Source organism: Xylocopa sonorina, chromosome 17, assembly GCF_050948175.1.
Source record: "Xylocopa sonorina isolate GNS202 chromosome 17, iyXylSono1_principal, whole genome shotgun sequence".
In the NCBI taxonomy this organism is placed as follows: Eukaryota; Metazoa; Arthropoda; class Insecta; order Hymenoptera; family Apidae; genus Xylocopa; species Xylocopa sonorina.
Window position 1 is genome coordinate 5,418,366 of NC_135209.1, and position 15,194 is coordinate 5,433,559.

The following is a 15,194-nucleotide window of genomic DNA, read 5'->3' on the forward strand; positions in this document are numbered from 1 at the left end:
AAATGATATGGGCATAAAGAGAGGTTCGATTTATAACGCTTATACATACGTATGGAACACTCGTTTGGGTGTCGTCATCGCAAGTCTCGACATTTAAGGGTTGCTTTGCATTTATCACATAGAGAAGGTTCATCATTTCACAGAATCGTTGATCTTACATCTTTACATGTATTGCATTAAGTTTATGAAGCCTATTTCTCTGACCTCCTGTTAAATAAAATTGGGTACAATAGACAATGATACCCGTTGACGTCATTTTGCTGGATCCATGTATGTATATATGCGTCTGAATCCACAGAGCGGTTAAAGAGTTGGAATACTTTATACAAATTGTAGGGATTAGCGTCGATTGGATAAAACGAGCAAAGTTGGAAAGTTCTTGGAGCAATTATAAGATGTTGTTAAATTGTTTGGACTAACATAGTGCGATTATTAGGAACGAAGATAATTTTATCATTTAAGATTGCGTAAGATTGTTATTATTTGAACATACTGCGGAAATATTTAGATGTTGATATTATACCGTTGAACTCTGCGATTTTGTAATGACCAATGTACAGCTGGAATATTTATTGTTTATTGGTAATACGTTTAGTAGCGTCATAGGGTATTGCAAGCAACAGCTGTTTCAAGAATTAACCATTAAACGTGAATCCTCATGACACGCTGAGCAAAAGAATTGTTTCCATATTCATCGTTTTTACATATTTTCGAAAGCGAAATTCATGTTTTCAGTCAAAGTTCAAACAAAACTCGCAGCACGAAAAAGTATGTTGAACCGATAACCTTTTAATCTTAGCTTTGGAAAACGTTCGGTATTGGTAATAAAGATCAATTTCTATTTCACTAGTTTTCACCTATTTGCGTCAGAAATATTTGAGATTTCATCAGTTCCCATAAAACGTTGTAACCATGTAACGATAGAAATAATGAATCATGGGAACGTAGTAGTCCACCAAAACAAGGATGAAAACAAATCATAGTACTGTGAACTTTTCCATACGTGCATAATTATCAATGTTTGAAGTCGAATCAAGTTTCAAATACACGATAGCTGTAGCGTACATAACTGCAGGATAAGTGATACCAGGTTAGCAAGCAACATAATTGCAATTGAGACGATAATCACACGTACGAAACAGATACTCTCGGGCAGCCCGCGAATAAAAGAAACGTGATTTCAAGTAGAAATTTAGTGTTCAATTTAATGTTTCGAAACGCTTATATCAGAAGTTCTCAAACTTTATATCTCGCGTACCACTCGAATATCTACACGAGCAGTCACGTACCACCAATTAAAATTAACCCTTCGCCGTCGTTATGGGTCGTCGAGTTCCAAGCGAAATTTTCATTGTTCAATTTCCTACGTCAAACTTTTATTTTTACACCAACGAGATTTAAACAGCAGGCTAAAGTATCACTCGTCTAGTAAATTGGGGACCGTAATAAGTGCCTCAAAATTTTTTAGGGGGATCCAACGAAATTACGTCACCGTGGATCGTTATCTGCTGTGCCCAATTTTATTTTAACAAGAGGTCAGACAACCTTCTAGTGAAAAACCGTATAGCTGGCGGAGGATTGAGATGAATATTGCGCACAAAACGTATTTAGAAAATTAAAATAAATCGTACGAGTCGTAGCTCGTATACCACCTGGAAAGCTTCATTAGTAGTACGCGCACCGTAATTTGGGAAACTATGGTTCGTATTACAAATTTTAAAAAACTTTCCTCTTGGAAAAAACGGGAGAATTCATAGAAAATTTAACACAAAGTATCGATACATAAAAGCAATTGAAGATATCGTGGCACAAAGTTAGAGAACTTTGCATTTCGGTAGAACGTATTACGTCAATTCCGTGAAGGCCATTAAAGTTCCTCTATGAACGTCTAATTGAACATTAATAAATTTACGGAAAGGGAGAGAGAGAGAGAGAGAGAGAGAGAGGGAGAAAGAGGGAGTGGAGGAGAGCGAGAGATAAGCTTAAAACAGTTTCATTAAAATAAAACGCAAAAACCTTATATCAGCAAGCACGCTTATATTTATGTTAGATATTTGTGAATGGCGGGTGCGCACGAGTGAAAAGTAATCTTGCACTCGTCGAGATGCATAAACATATTGACCAAGAAACGTGGAATACTTACGCTTGCGTTGAACAATTTTATACGCAAAGATCCTGATATTGCTCTGAAGTAATTAAAATTATTTTAAAACATTCACCGCGGGGGAATACCATTTTTACTAGATCATATCGGACCATAAATTTACTTTAATTCAATAACGTATATTAATTAACTAAAACCTTTTCATCATTTGGAGCATCTAGTACGTTTTGAATTGAGAAACGATAAATATTAATGAAAATAAAGAGGAGGCTTGATACGAGTTGCTCCGTTTATTTTTATTCGTTGGAGCATTTTTCAGTCTCGAGGATTTCAGGCGTCTCTTTATGAATGGCGGCACGATTCCCGTATCTAGATTGTTCCAGTGCAGACATTCGCACGTTACACTGGTTATCTCCTTTCCGACATGAAAGAGTTCGTTGCTGCTCGTCTGTTTCCTCCCATGCGTCATCTTGCGTGGGAAAGTTTGTTTAACAAATCTCGGTACCGTGGTTATCTCAGTGCCGTCAAACTATACGCGGCGGCTTCCACCGTCTGCCGGTAGAAATATCGGCTACACTAGTCGAACGTAATTGTCCCGCCTCCTATCGATTCGTTTCCTTATTAAACGTGAAATTTGCATCGTTCGCTTCAGTTTAACAACGCCGACGACGATTCAGGAAAATCTACCATTCGGTTAAAGTGTGATCGATCAAAACTGAGCACGTTGTTCGATCGATGCGAGTCGTTTTTCTAACGATCACGATACGCATGCAAAATTTCTTAAACATAGTCAATCGTTCCGTCCTTGGTAGCAAGTGTGGAAGCGTGACGCGATGAATCAAAAGTATCACTGCTCGACCCTCTTTCCGAACAGTTCTTCCTTTTTCCTCCTCTGCCTCCTCTGAAGCCCTTTTTTCGACCGTCTCGCAAAGGCAACAACGCGGGACAGGAAAAGAAGCAGATCGTAAGGACGCCAGCCATCTGTTCCAATTCTAATTACAATAAATCCGATTTTAATTACGAGACCAGCCAGACCGTGCAGCCGAGTTCTCGAGGTGGAACAAGCGGAGGAGCGACGCGGACGTGAAGAAAAAAAAAAGAAGAACTCTTCGTGCTTGTCTAATGGACAGCTGGAGAGGAGAAATGGACGAGGAGTTTTCGGAAGAGGACTCTGCGTGAATCATTTACCAGGCAATCACATTTCTTTGACGTTTCCCTTTTCCGTTTATGGGTTAATTGCGAATTAGTTGGAACAAGTCAACGAACGAATGAATCCCGTTGCGAAGAATGTAAAATTAATAAAACGAGATTTCGAGGAGGTTTTACGATACACCAAGAAAATCAGTAGCTGCTTACATAATGATTGGATACGTCCTGGAAGAAACACAATGATAGCTTATCAGTTGATACGATTTATTATTTCTCGAAAAATTGTCTGCTCTCTTGTATCGTTTCGATAGCTCTTATAATACGGTCGACGAACTCGAGACGTTCCCTCGATCGCAAATCACGGATATTACGCACTGTCGATTCTTCTTCCTCCTGTCTGGATTGCCATTAGCGAGATATTTGATACACGCCCACACTGGAAAACTGGAGGATCGTTTTCATGCCTCATTACGGAGCCCTGATACAACCCTCTACGGTTTCCGTTGTAATCGAGATAATCGGTGCTCGGTATACGCTCGTGGAAAAGCTACGCGAGAGAACACATTGTCACCTGGTAACCCACTTGATTTAACGCAAAACGATGCGGTATATTGGCTGTTAAGTTGGCCATTCAGAACGGTGGAACCGCTTATCGTCGATCTAATATTTTTAATAAAATAAAAATTCTGAATTAAAACTGGTCCGGTGACGCGCAGCTTGTTCCGCGTTAATCTCGCATTGCGTAAGCACCGCGATCAGACATTCAATCTAGCCGTGTCGGATAAAAGGTAGCTACGCTCGCCACGGACGAATTACGACACCCGGGCAAAAGAACGGGACTCGTTTATATGCTGAAAATGCTTTTCCATGATAAAGCTAAGAACTCGTTAAAGCAAGCTGCTCTGGAACGTGGCGAACCGCGACGCGTAAATCGTCCTTAGCCTGTGCGAGAAAATTAGCAATCATTTTTAACAGTTTCGCGGTAATTGCCGCTCACGCGCGGATAAGATACCGGTCACGGTCCTACTGTAATTGCGATCACGGCTACCGAATACTTTCCGCACATTCTTGCAATTTCAAACACGTCACGACAAAAGCACAATGAGTTCGTTAATTAATTAAACTCAGTGTCGTCCGGTTCCAGTCGCCACAGCTGATCGTTGGATGCGAATAAAGATATGATCGAGGAAAACATTTCTTGGAAATTCGTAGAAAACGAAAATTATAGCACGCTAAATGAGCCTCGCGAAGATCAAGCCACAAAGATTGAATAAAATATTAGCACACTCAGAGATGCATTATATAATGGTATCAGAGGATATAATTAAAATATATTAATGATCTATATCATTACTGTTCACCATCATCGCAGTTGAAACGTTTATTTTTAAACAGAACTTCAATCATGATGCGGTATATGCAATGAAATTGCTGGCAAATAGCCATCGTTACACTGAAGCCAGCGAAATCACAATAATAGTAAACATAATACCAACAGCAATAGTAATAGTAATCTTAATATAAAATAATTAAAATTCAAAATATTCTCATACTTCTTAGAACACCTTGAACTTTCTATTACATTATCCATACGACATACATTTTCCATTCACTGACTTGTCACTGACAATGAATTATACATCAGTTAACAACAATATGATCCATTCATAGACAAACGGCAATGCAACGTGCAGTCTACTTTTATTATAAATGCTTCAGCGAATTTCCCAATGACCACCGCCCTATTCGTCATCGATACGGCTAACCAACGATACGATGACAAATAAGCACATGCCTGTGTAATCGCTGAACGAAACTCGACGTTACAGTTTAACCGTAGGTTTTTCCTCGTGGATTGTAATACTGGAACAAGTGTAAATGTTCGAAGTGACAATTGTACCTTGAAACGTCCCATCTTGCCAGTCATTTCGCAGTTACACGCCCGACGGCATTACGGTTACTACGTGTTTGAAATACAACAACGCAGCCGAAGTGATATTCCACAATTGCGGAGGTAATCTAGTCCGTCTATAAACCTTGCTGCGAGGATCAAACAATGGGACCAGAATGGATATATCTGTACAGATGAACGGAAGATGTTAACGCAACCATAAACGTAATCCTGACGACTCTCGCGTGCAACCATAATCCCTTTGCTGAATTACCTATTTGTACGTTTAACAGGAAATTTATCGAACCCTTTTATAATGGTGGAATGTGTCGTCCTCGTTGTTCTCCAACGGTACTCAAAAACCATATCGATGTCGAACAATCTCAACGATGCTCCGTATCAAGTGGAACATTTTTCGAGCTTGGAGAGATACATCGAGCGTGGCGTTGGGTTAGACATCGCTCGTTTACGGACTTCCTCCGCGATCCTGGTGTCGAGGCTGCTATCCGTGCAGAATCTGTCCGATAAATCGCAACTCCTCGCGAAACTTTCCTAACGATTGCCGAGGTATCGTTAATCGAAAACTCCTCTAAAGATCACTTGGCGTCGCAACTCGTTGAAGAGTGCCAAGGCGGAAACTTTATCCTCAGTCGCGGAAGAGTTGCTTGTTAATTTCATTCATCAGCTGATCCAAATTTCTAATTTTTGTAGTATACCTCTTGTTATTTAAAGAAAAAGAGTGTACCTGATATTAATTTTTAAAACGCGTCAGAGTTTGTGTAACAAAAATGAAACAAGTTAACTCTCGTCGTTACACGAATGCGGAATATACGTCCACAGATAATATTCTGAACACGCCAGACCAGAAGGCTTCCACGCTTCATATGCATTCAAAGTGCAGCAGGGAAGCCAGAAGACGAGCGAAGTAAATACCTACATTACCGATCAAAAGTTTCCGGTTCCCTTTGGGTTTAAAATCCTTGCAAAGCTTTCCCTCTAATATTCCTATCATCAATCTTTCTTATCATCGATCCAAATTAATGTCACAGATATCAACAACCGTTCCAGCCTCCTTTACGTTCATAGATCTTTCACTGAAAAATACTTGAGATTATTATTCTTTTAATTCTCCCCGTGGTAAAGCTTTGCTTAGCAGCGCATATTAGTTTACGAGGGCTAGCTCGCAGCGAAGTCGCTCGAAATTCACCGCAAAATAAGGATGTAAAGCCCGTGGCGGAACGATTTTCGTGGATCCCCGTGCAGATGCGGCAATTAGATCGGCGAACAGGTTTGGTGCCTGTTGGTGCCAGTTCGGTCTGGCACTTACACGGATCGTATGAAAGCCGCAGAACTGCGGTCGATACGTTTGATCTGTGCGGTCGGATCCAACCCCCGGTGGCCGTATTCAAACCGCTCGGTTCACACGTCGATGCTCCCGATAAAAAGCACAGTTTACTGATTTTCAAACCTCCACGCTGCCCGGAAATAGCGTTCACGCGCCACAGTATCGCTGGGACACAAAAGCTGCTGGATACCGTTCGGCCTTTCTTGTTTTTTCCCCACACCAAACTTCCATTCGGGCGAATTCACACTTATTGTCAGGTAGCTCAATTGTGCTGGCATAGTGCTACTGGAGCACGTTTCGTTCTAATTATTTTTAATAAGTAAAGGGGATGGCCGCGACTAACCATTTTTACGTCGATTTCGTGCTCGTTCCTTCTTCAGAGAACCAAAACTAAGTTTAATTAATACTACGCACCATATCAAATATTATTCCAGCTCCTATACCGCAAGCTTTGAAAGCCAGAACTGAAAACTCGTCTAAAGCTCTTAAAATAATATATTCCCGGCATAAAACTACAACGCGATTTCCATGTATCATTTCGTAATGAAATTCGAGACGTATTATTATTCGGTAGATTAATAACAGCGACGGGAAACTGTTTGCATTTGCATAGAATTAATAAGAAGAAGGCACCCGTCTTCGATACTTGTCCGTTTGCAGACGGCACTGCCAAGCGGAATTTATTTCTTCGGAACAATCTCCTTTTAAGATGAAATAGCGATGTTCATAAATACCTCGGGTTTTTCAAAGAAGAATAAAACCTTCAGACAGCACATAGAGCAAAGAAACAAGGCAAAACCAGCACGTAAATATTGATAATAATTTTAAACGTCAAATAGAACAGCAACGTCGGTACGTATGATGGAACTCAAGTAGTACAGCATCGTATATGGTCAGACCAGGCGGTCTCTAGTTTATTTCATCTATCTGACGTAAATATTATTGCAATTTCTTTGTTATTTAATATACATTTGGTATATGTATAGAAGGACGTAGAGGAAAAATTTATATCTCTAAAATCACGTTCAAGAAACTTGAGGTGGTAATATTTTTATAGTCGAGAAGGCCGTGGAATATTCTGACGCTTGACCACCGTTTTTCAAGTTTGCGATAGGGGGAAGATAAATTTGTGGACTCGCATTGCACGACACATCTTGTAAATCGTTCGAGCTCGCGTGGCTACTATGGAAAATCTTCGTTGAAATATGTCTCTCAACTCCTTATTTTGACAGTACTCTCTTCGGGAAGCTAACAGGTTGTAAGGATAGTCCATAAAGCTTTAGACGGTGAAAGAGTCCTTCGAATAGTGGAAGATCTCCTCCTTTTCTTTAGCATGAAAGAGAAGACCAACTTGAACTCAGATCGATAACGCTGTCGTAAGGAGTGCTTCAAATGTAAGGACTCCGGTCATTTTAATACCACTTCGATCACCTTCGTGTTCCCAATGGACGCTTATCACTTGTCCTTCGTTGTGAATTATACTTACATATTGTTATTTGAGTGTATCTGTTTCAAGGCACGTTGCATTGTCCGAGGGAAAACTTAAATCCAGCTATATGTTGGCCGAACGTTTCGAGCAGATCCACTTAAAATAAAAAAAAAATCCATGGCAAGTACTGAATGAAATTCTATGGCTACTAATTACCTCTGGTACCTCCTTAAAGCACGCTGAAAGGCTTTTAATAATGTCGGAAGTTTAATAGCAAGTACTGGTTATACGAAAAGATATTACAGTCGGACTGCGCCACAGTTTCAATCTTATACATAAATGTTCATCAAGAGCTCTGTAAGCAAATTTTCTCCGAGCAACCAACTTAAACGCGTTTCCTTCGGGAGCCACAAAACGAGCAGCAAATGTGCTTGTTGCGTTTTGGCATCTGGCCCGACCAGACGAACGAAAGTCTCCTATCCTGCCGCGAGTTTTATTCGAGAACAATTACCAGTACAAACGATTCGATAAATCGCGACACGAGTAACAGATTCAATTAAGAGCAAAAAATTCGGTAGCATTTTTATCTGATGTTTATCAACGCGAACGAAGAGATCTCACGCGTCTCGTTTGATTCGTTGACGCGCTTACTTCCGTCTGGTCCATGAACCATCCCCTGTCTATATATCCCCTTTTTGCCAGAAGACTGCTCCGAAGAGACAGGAGTAGACATTTTCGGGTGAGGACGTGACATCGTGGATCGTCCTCGCGGCGACCCATCGCGAAATCGCGGTAGCCGTGTCATCCGGAATTTGTCCGCTGTCGCGTCTTCGGGAATTCGGTTGTATTGAAATTCACCGCGGGGCTTTCACGCGATATTTCTATCTTCGACTCCTCTCCCGCGGTTTCTTTGCTCGACACATATGCTCGCGAGAGAACGACGTAAAGAAGAGCGTATTTGAAGCGAGCATGAGGCGAAATGGAAACAGATCCCAGCTAGTCCGTGCAAAGATATTCAAACTGGCGTATCCGTTTCCTTCTATACATATCCGTGGAATGCTTTTTAGCTTAGCGCAGTATACCTTGCGTTTACTTAACATTTTTCACGCATTTATAAATTTACATTCAGTCGAGGCTAAAGTGATTTTGAAACATTATGCACTTGAACCGAGGGAATTTTCTGCTGTTGGTAACGACACGAATTTATAGTATATTTCGCGCAATGCAAAACCAGTAATTAAATAGGTTCAATTTGAGTTTGTTGGTAGCATTAAGAGCATTTTAAATGTAGTGCGAAAATACCGTCCAGGGGCATTTAAATATTCATATTCGCAGATTGCGAATGCACAAATCCAATATTAAAATGAATTTTCGTCGTCAGTGGCGCATAGAGAGGTTTTTCACGAAGAATAAAACGGAGCAAAATTAAAACAAATATTTCATAAAAACCGTAACGTAAATAAAAATACAGGGGCGTACATGGGCTTTACATAAAATGCTCAACCAGATTCAAGTTCATTTACGTGGACAGCATCCCCTGTTACGCTAACAATATTGGACAATAGTATATCGCAAAATAAATTCGGAAATTATAAAGAAGCTTGTGAAAACAAATTTTAAACCATATTTATAAATCCAAATCTCGCGTAAACATCTTCAGCTTTGTCTAAAGCATTAGCGCATCGAGGGAAAAGAATATTTCCTCATAAAAGTTTTCGCAGGGAATTCCAAGCATGTTTCAGTCGCGTGCAGAAAGTTCTTTCGGGGCGTTCTAAAAGTTGGATCCTCTCGTGCAATTTTAACGGCACGCACGTAAGCGCTTGACAACCGTGTATGTGCATTCTGGAGTTTCGTCGTTTTCTGATCACGTTGTCGTCTGTAATATCGCATCCGAAGATATGACGCTTCCAAGAGGAAACCGTTTACGGTTCTTTACAAGAAGTCAAATATTTTCCACCTCTTGCCATGTTAAAAATTACTCGTCGCGGTATCATCCGACAGAAATTCATGCATTCACGCTCCCACTAAATTACGATCGTATCTTAGACTTTATACGATTTCCACTCGATGAAAATTCGATTCCCCTACAACGTTTAGGTTGTAAATGTGTCATGTTTCATGCTCCTTGGATCCTTAAATACGCTATCTAAATTTAACAAAAGTATAAGTGGAATTTTCTCTTTTTGTCAGAGCACGACAACGTCTTAGGATCTTGAAATATATTGAACACTTTAACTGGTCTCCGTTTCCCTTCGGAGACTACAAGGAGAAGTTGCTTTTCGGTTCCTTTCCTCGACTGTACTTACAGATACTCGTAGTATGTACGGAAAGTGCTCTGTGTCGAGACGCAAAGTAGTTTTGTTCAGATAGCTAAAAGTACCAGTTCTTTTTAGGTTGACATCTTTCCCTTCGCGTGTAATACTTCTGACGGAACAACCAATACAGAATGAAAGGCTCTATTTCACCGTATCGATTTTCCCATTCTCGTCACTTTAACGTGCACAGAGAGAAATGTACGCAGACTTTTGTAAGCATAATGTATTATGTATACATTTGTACAAGTTGTACGTAGAAATCTGAGGCGAACTTTCGAAACATCTAGTAACTCGTCAAACCGTAACCGTATAGTGTCGAGAACAGAATTCTGCAATTTCTTCTTTATCTCTTCTTCAACGTATTCGTACGTTATACCGGCACGATTGTTCGCCATTGTTTACGCGCAGACAAAATTTGTCTCGAAGTTTGGGGCTACAGAAATCGCGCGAGCATTATGGACACTGGGTTACCCGCCAAGAAAGCTACGAATGCTTTTAAAACTCCACTTCGACGGTCCTAAGGACAGTTCTATATTTTACTACTAAGAAGCTTTGTTCAGTCTTCTGCCCGACCGTGGTTTATGTCAACCACCGTAGACACGCGCTAACACATGTTTCCGCTACTGACGAGAACGGTCGCTTCTTAAAAATATGTGCCGGATCCGCTTTTGCGCTTTTCCGGCGAACGACCAGAGGAACAGACCATTCTTCCTTAGAACTAACTTCAAAACTACACTCTGCCACGAGGAAATTCCTCAAACTGCGGTACAAACGCTCGTGAAAAGGAACATGCGCGCACATTGGTTTCAAAAACGTACCTTCTCCATGTATACGTAATTCCCTTAGTTTTTCTGGAAAAATATGAACTTTCCTGGAACTTTTACTTTTTCAATTTATTACACGGTAGCTAAGCTGTTTAATCTTTGCTCAGGAATAATTTATTTAATTATTAATATAATATTTTTCAGCGGGCACAAATCTCATGGGAAAGTTCACGCAAAGCGTTCGGAAGATCGTGCAGGATGTAAAAGACGAAGGGACTTCAAGTAAGCGTTCTCATAAACTATACAATTCTTTAAATTGGCTAGATTAAAATTAACTCTTAATTAAAACATTGTTTATACATTTTCACGTGCTATTACTCTCATATTACAATTAATTTTGGGCGAATATCGTTATCGTAACACTGCTGCCTTGCTACTCCATTACGGTTACATGAAACTTTAATTTCCATTTATATGTATCCTATTAATAACACTCATATTCGTAATGTTCGTTTCAGACACGTCCATAGAATTAATTTAAATTTAATCTCCTGTAATGCTCCTCTGATTGCCAATATCCGGTAATCTCCTATCTCGTTAATACGTCATTGGAACCACAAATAACATAGGACGCAACTTTTATCGCGCGATCCCGTACTTTCGTCGAAGGACTATGAAAAATCAGCCGTTTAAAGCGCGATCCTGGACACGTCAATTTTCGAAAGCACTCGTGCTCGTTTGCGGGGTAGTAATGCTGGAGAATCGGGGTTGAAGATGCTTGTACCAACTGTTGGAAGTAAGGTATTGGCCATATGCCAGGTGGTCGGCTGTTGGCTCGTGAATGGAATTGAAGCAGAAGCTTTTGCACCCGGTCAGTTGGCATAACGTCGCGTCAGGAGGGCTATTTGCACCTCGAATGGTCGCAAACATTTCCTCCGTGATAACTCTGTTAAATCAATTCGCGCGCGTGTCTTTTCAAATTGGCATAGAATCACTTAATTGTCCGAGTATGATGGAACGATAAATGAATTCGAAATTTATACAAATTTTTCAAATTGTTTTTCTCAAGAAACGAAGCTCCGATTTATTTGTTATTTCGGTTTTTAAAGTATTCCATTAAAGTTCCCCGAAGAGCGGTCCAGCGCCATGTAAGCAATCGATAGCCTCTAGACGGAAGTACGTAATTTCATCGAGAAGCAGCGAGGGGAAGTTTTAATTGAAACAGAAATGGACTTGGTTCGTAACGGAGTGGTAACATCAATCTTCTCATTAGGCGTGCACGATGTGGTTGAGGGCAATAACGTTATTAAGCCGGCTGGCGAATGGACAACGCGTGTGCGTTAGCACGCGCTTACACCTACCGATTGCGTTGCTTATTACGCTTCGAGAGCCGACGAAGAACTCAGGCGATACATTATATCTGTTAACGTAGGTGGACAAACTAAAGAAGAGATAATTAAAACGAACGAGAGATTAAGAATCGTGAGGATACGATTGGACGGAAGCTACGAGATCGCTAAACGAGCCCTCGTCGAGCTGATGTGCAAATACACCGACAGCAAGCAAGTTCGTAACGTGTTCCAACGTTACAACCTTCTAAAATTAATGATTAAGGTAATTAGAATGCTATAGATGTTGAAGGATGAGTAAGTCCGGTATTTCGTGTACATCGTATACGGCGGTTTCAATTTTCCAGGACGTGATCAAGTTGGAGACTCAGTACTGGACCCTCGTGGACATACCGAAGCAGGAGAAACAGGAAACCGTGCCTGCCTTCGTCCTGCGCGCGTGTTCCATTATGGAGAAGACACACAAGAGCGGAGAGGGTGTGAAAACCTCGGCTCGCCTAGCCGAGGAGGCTGAGACCAAGAGGGAACGCATCGAGAGACTCGAAAGTGAGTTGAAATTATATTATATTATGGACGGTCAGTTTTCCAAATATCGATCGGCTGAGGACTCGCCCAACTCGCCCTTATCCGAAAGCAGAGCGTTTTACTTGTACCTTGCTTCACGCGCTATCGATTTGTTACTTTATATGTGCAGGTATGACAACAGCCCAAATCGAAACGGAGAACACGCTGATGACCAATGATCTTTATAGACTGCTGAAAAAGTACACGGGACTCAGAAATCTAATTCGAGATTTAAAGGTACTTGTAACTTATCTTTCTAGTAGGTTCGATTGCTCGCGCTTCCTTCAAATACATTACTCTGGCGAAGAAAAAAGTTGAAACACAATTTCACCATTCTGTGCCATGAGCAATTATCAGCCTACTATCGAGGAGGCCCTGTTTCATTGCGTTAGCGACACTAATGCACTGTTTGTCGCAGGAGGAGTACAATAGCTCGAAGGTGTACCCGATCTTTCCCCGTTACCCCATCCTGAAGGACATGATAAAGGATATAATGCACAACCCGGACTACATGGAGGTTTGTCACGAGGTGGACCAAGCATAGCGGCCAGACCCCCTCCACCGTTCGCCGCGTATGACCCTGTAAAGTTCTGCTTTGAAAGGGTGCTGGCGCGGACGTTGGTGAAGGGGGTGAACCGGAAACGAGCCTGATCGCGGTCCTCGACCGCCGTGGATCCCGTAAATTGTTTTCACGCTTAACCACGGAATGGGTACCCACGTGTCTGTGTTTATCGCTCGCGAAATCAAGATCGTTTGACCCGTTGCTTGATCGAATTCAGCCACAGTACAAATCCACGAGAAACCGTTTCGTTTCGCTGGCGTTAACGCGCTCTAAGCGTGCGTTATCCTCCGGTTGATGCTAATTCTATTTGTTGGTCGGATGCTTGTCGTAGGGGGGTTGTGACATCGCAATTTTATAACGTAGAGGAGAGGTCAGATCGATCACTTTAGTTTCTGATTCCGATCGGAATAGCCGCTTGCACGTTGAAACACAAAATACAAAGTTACACCAGCGTTTCGTGGAAACGCTTTAAAGACGGTGTAGGATTTTTCTTAAGCCAGCTAATGTCCCTCGGGAAGGAGGAAATTTTTGAAGAAAAATATTAGATCCGTAAGATGTGTCTCTGTGTGAATTATATCGTGCGCGCACGTGTGTGTGTGTGTGTGTGTATGCGTATTCTAATAAGAGATGATTATTAAAGGGATTAATAAATGCTTCCTGCTACTCGCGATCAGATGGTCGTATCGATCGTCGTATCTCGTAATAGTTGGTCCTGAGGAGAACCTAAGGAGATTCTTCTTTACCTACGAACAGGACAAACAGTAGCAAGTTAACGTCGGTCTGCGAGTTGTAACATATTTATTCGCTTAGGACGAGCGACGATAATGTTTTTTTTCGCAACACCGACACCATAGGAGGGTATAGAGGAGCCGTATAAATTATTCTTCGGATACGTAACGTTAAAATCTAAGGAGAACTAGTTAGAATGAGTGCGTTAGACTGACGATAGGCATATAGAACACGCGTAACGTTATTGTACATTAAGGGAGAAGGGAGGGAAGATGTATTATTCGCAGGTGTAGAAACGTTAATTCGATAACAAACATATCGTCGCTATCATATGTTACGTACACGATACAAATTCAATTTCGAACGAAATAAAACATTCCATCGCCCATTAATTTTTGCCACACTGAAATCAAACCGAAACGTGAAACAATATCAAAATTTTTATCCGACTACACACCGTATGTAATACGCTCTCGTGAAACACGCGATTCCAATGGTCAGAGAATCAAATGGAAACAATTGTCACGACATTTGCAGAACGTAATTCGTGTTACACTTAAAATGCCGATTCGAACACGCCCCATTGTGATATCGATTTCCATTTAAAACATGACACTTGACAGCGTCTAAGAAACAATATCGAGCGTTCTATCGTTAAGATCTAGTGGTAAATAAAAATAACCTAGTACGTAAGTAATGTGTAAGGAAATAACGAAATGGCTGACAGCTTGAAATCAAAATGCAACATTTAAACACGCGACATACATTGAGAGGACGAGACGGTCCACCGTTACCATACGCGGGCCCTTTTCAATGTATGACGATGCCTTAGTCACCCGTAATCTGTTCCCATGTATCTTTCAAATCCACCCTCTTGCTCGAACCGAAAATACACAGTACACAACAGTATATATAATACATGGATGCTGGGTACAGGCACGGCTAAATAACATTCCGATTAAGTTGTACTCGAGTGCGGTACTCGGTGACTGA

General features: G+C 41.1%; 1 protein-coding gene across 2 annotated transcripts in view; it reads left to right on the plus strand.

The window, feature by feature from the left end:
• The window catches only part of LOC143431309 (uncharacterized), a 51,007-nt gene extending 37,392 nt beyond the window's left edge, over positions 1–13,615 (plus strand). For both annotated transcript variants that reach the window (XM_076907936.1, XM_076907937.1), the window contains exons 3-7: positions 11,202–11,279; positions 12,430–12,611; positions 12,694–12,892; positions 13,041–13,147; positions 13,329–13,615. In XM_076907936.1, the coding sequence (XP_076764051.1) occupies positions 11,202–11,279; positions 12,430–12,611; positions 12,694–12,892; positions 13,041–13,147; positions 13,329–13,454 (692 nt within the window). In that variant the 3' untranslated portion in view covers positions 13,455–13,615. The remainder of the gene's footprint in view (positions 1–11,201; positions 11,280–12,429; positions 12,612–12,693; positions 12,893–13,040; positions 13,148–13,328) is intronic.
• The last annotated feature ends 1,579 nt before the right edge of the window (positions 13,616–15,194 follow it).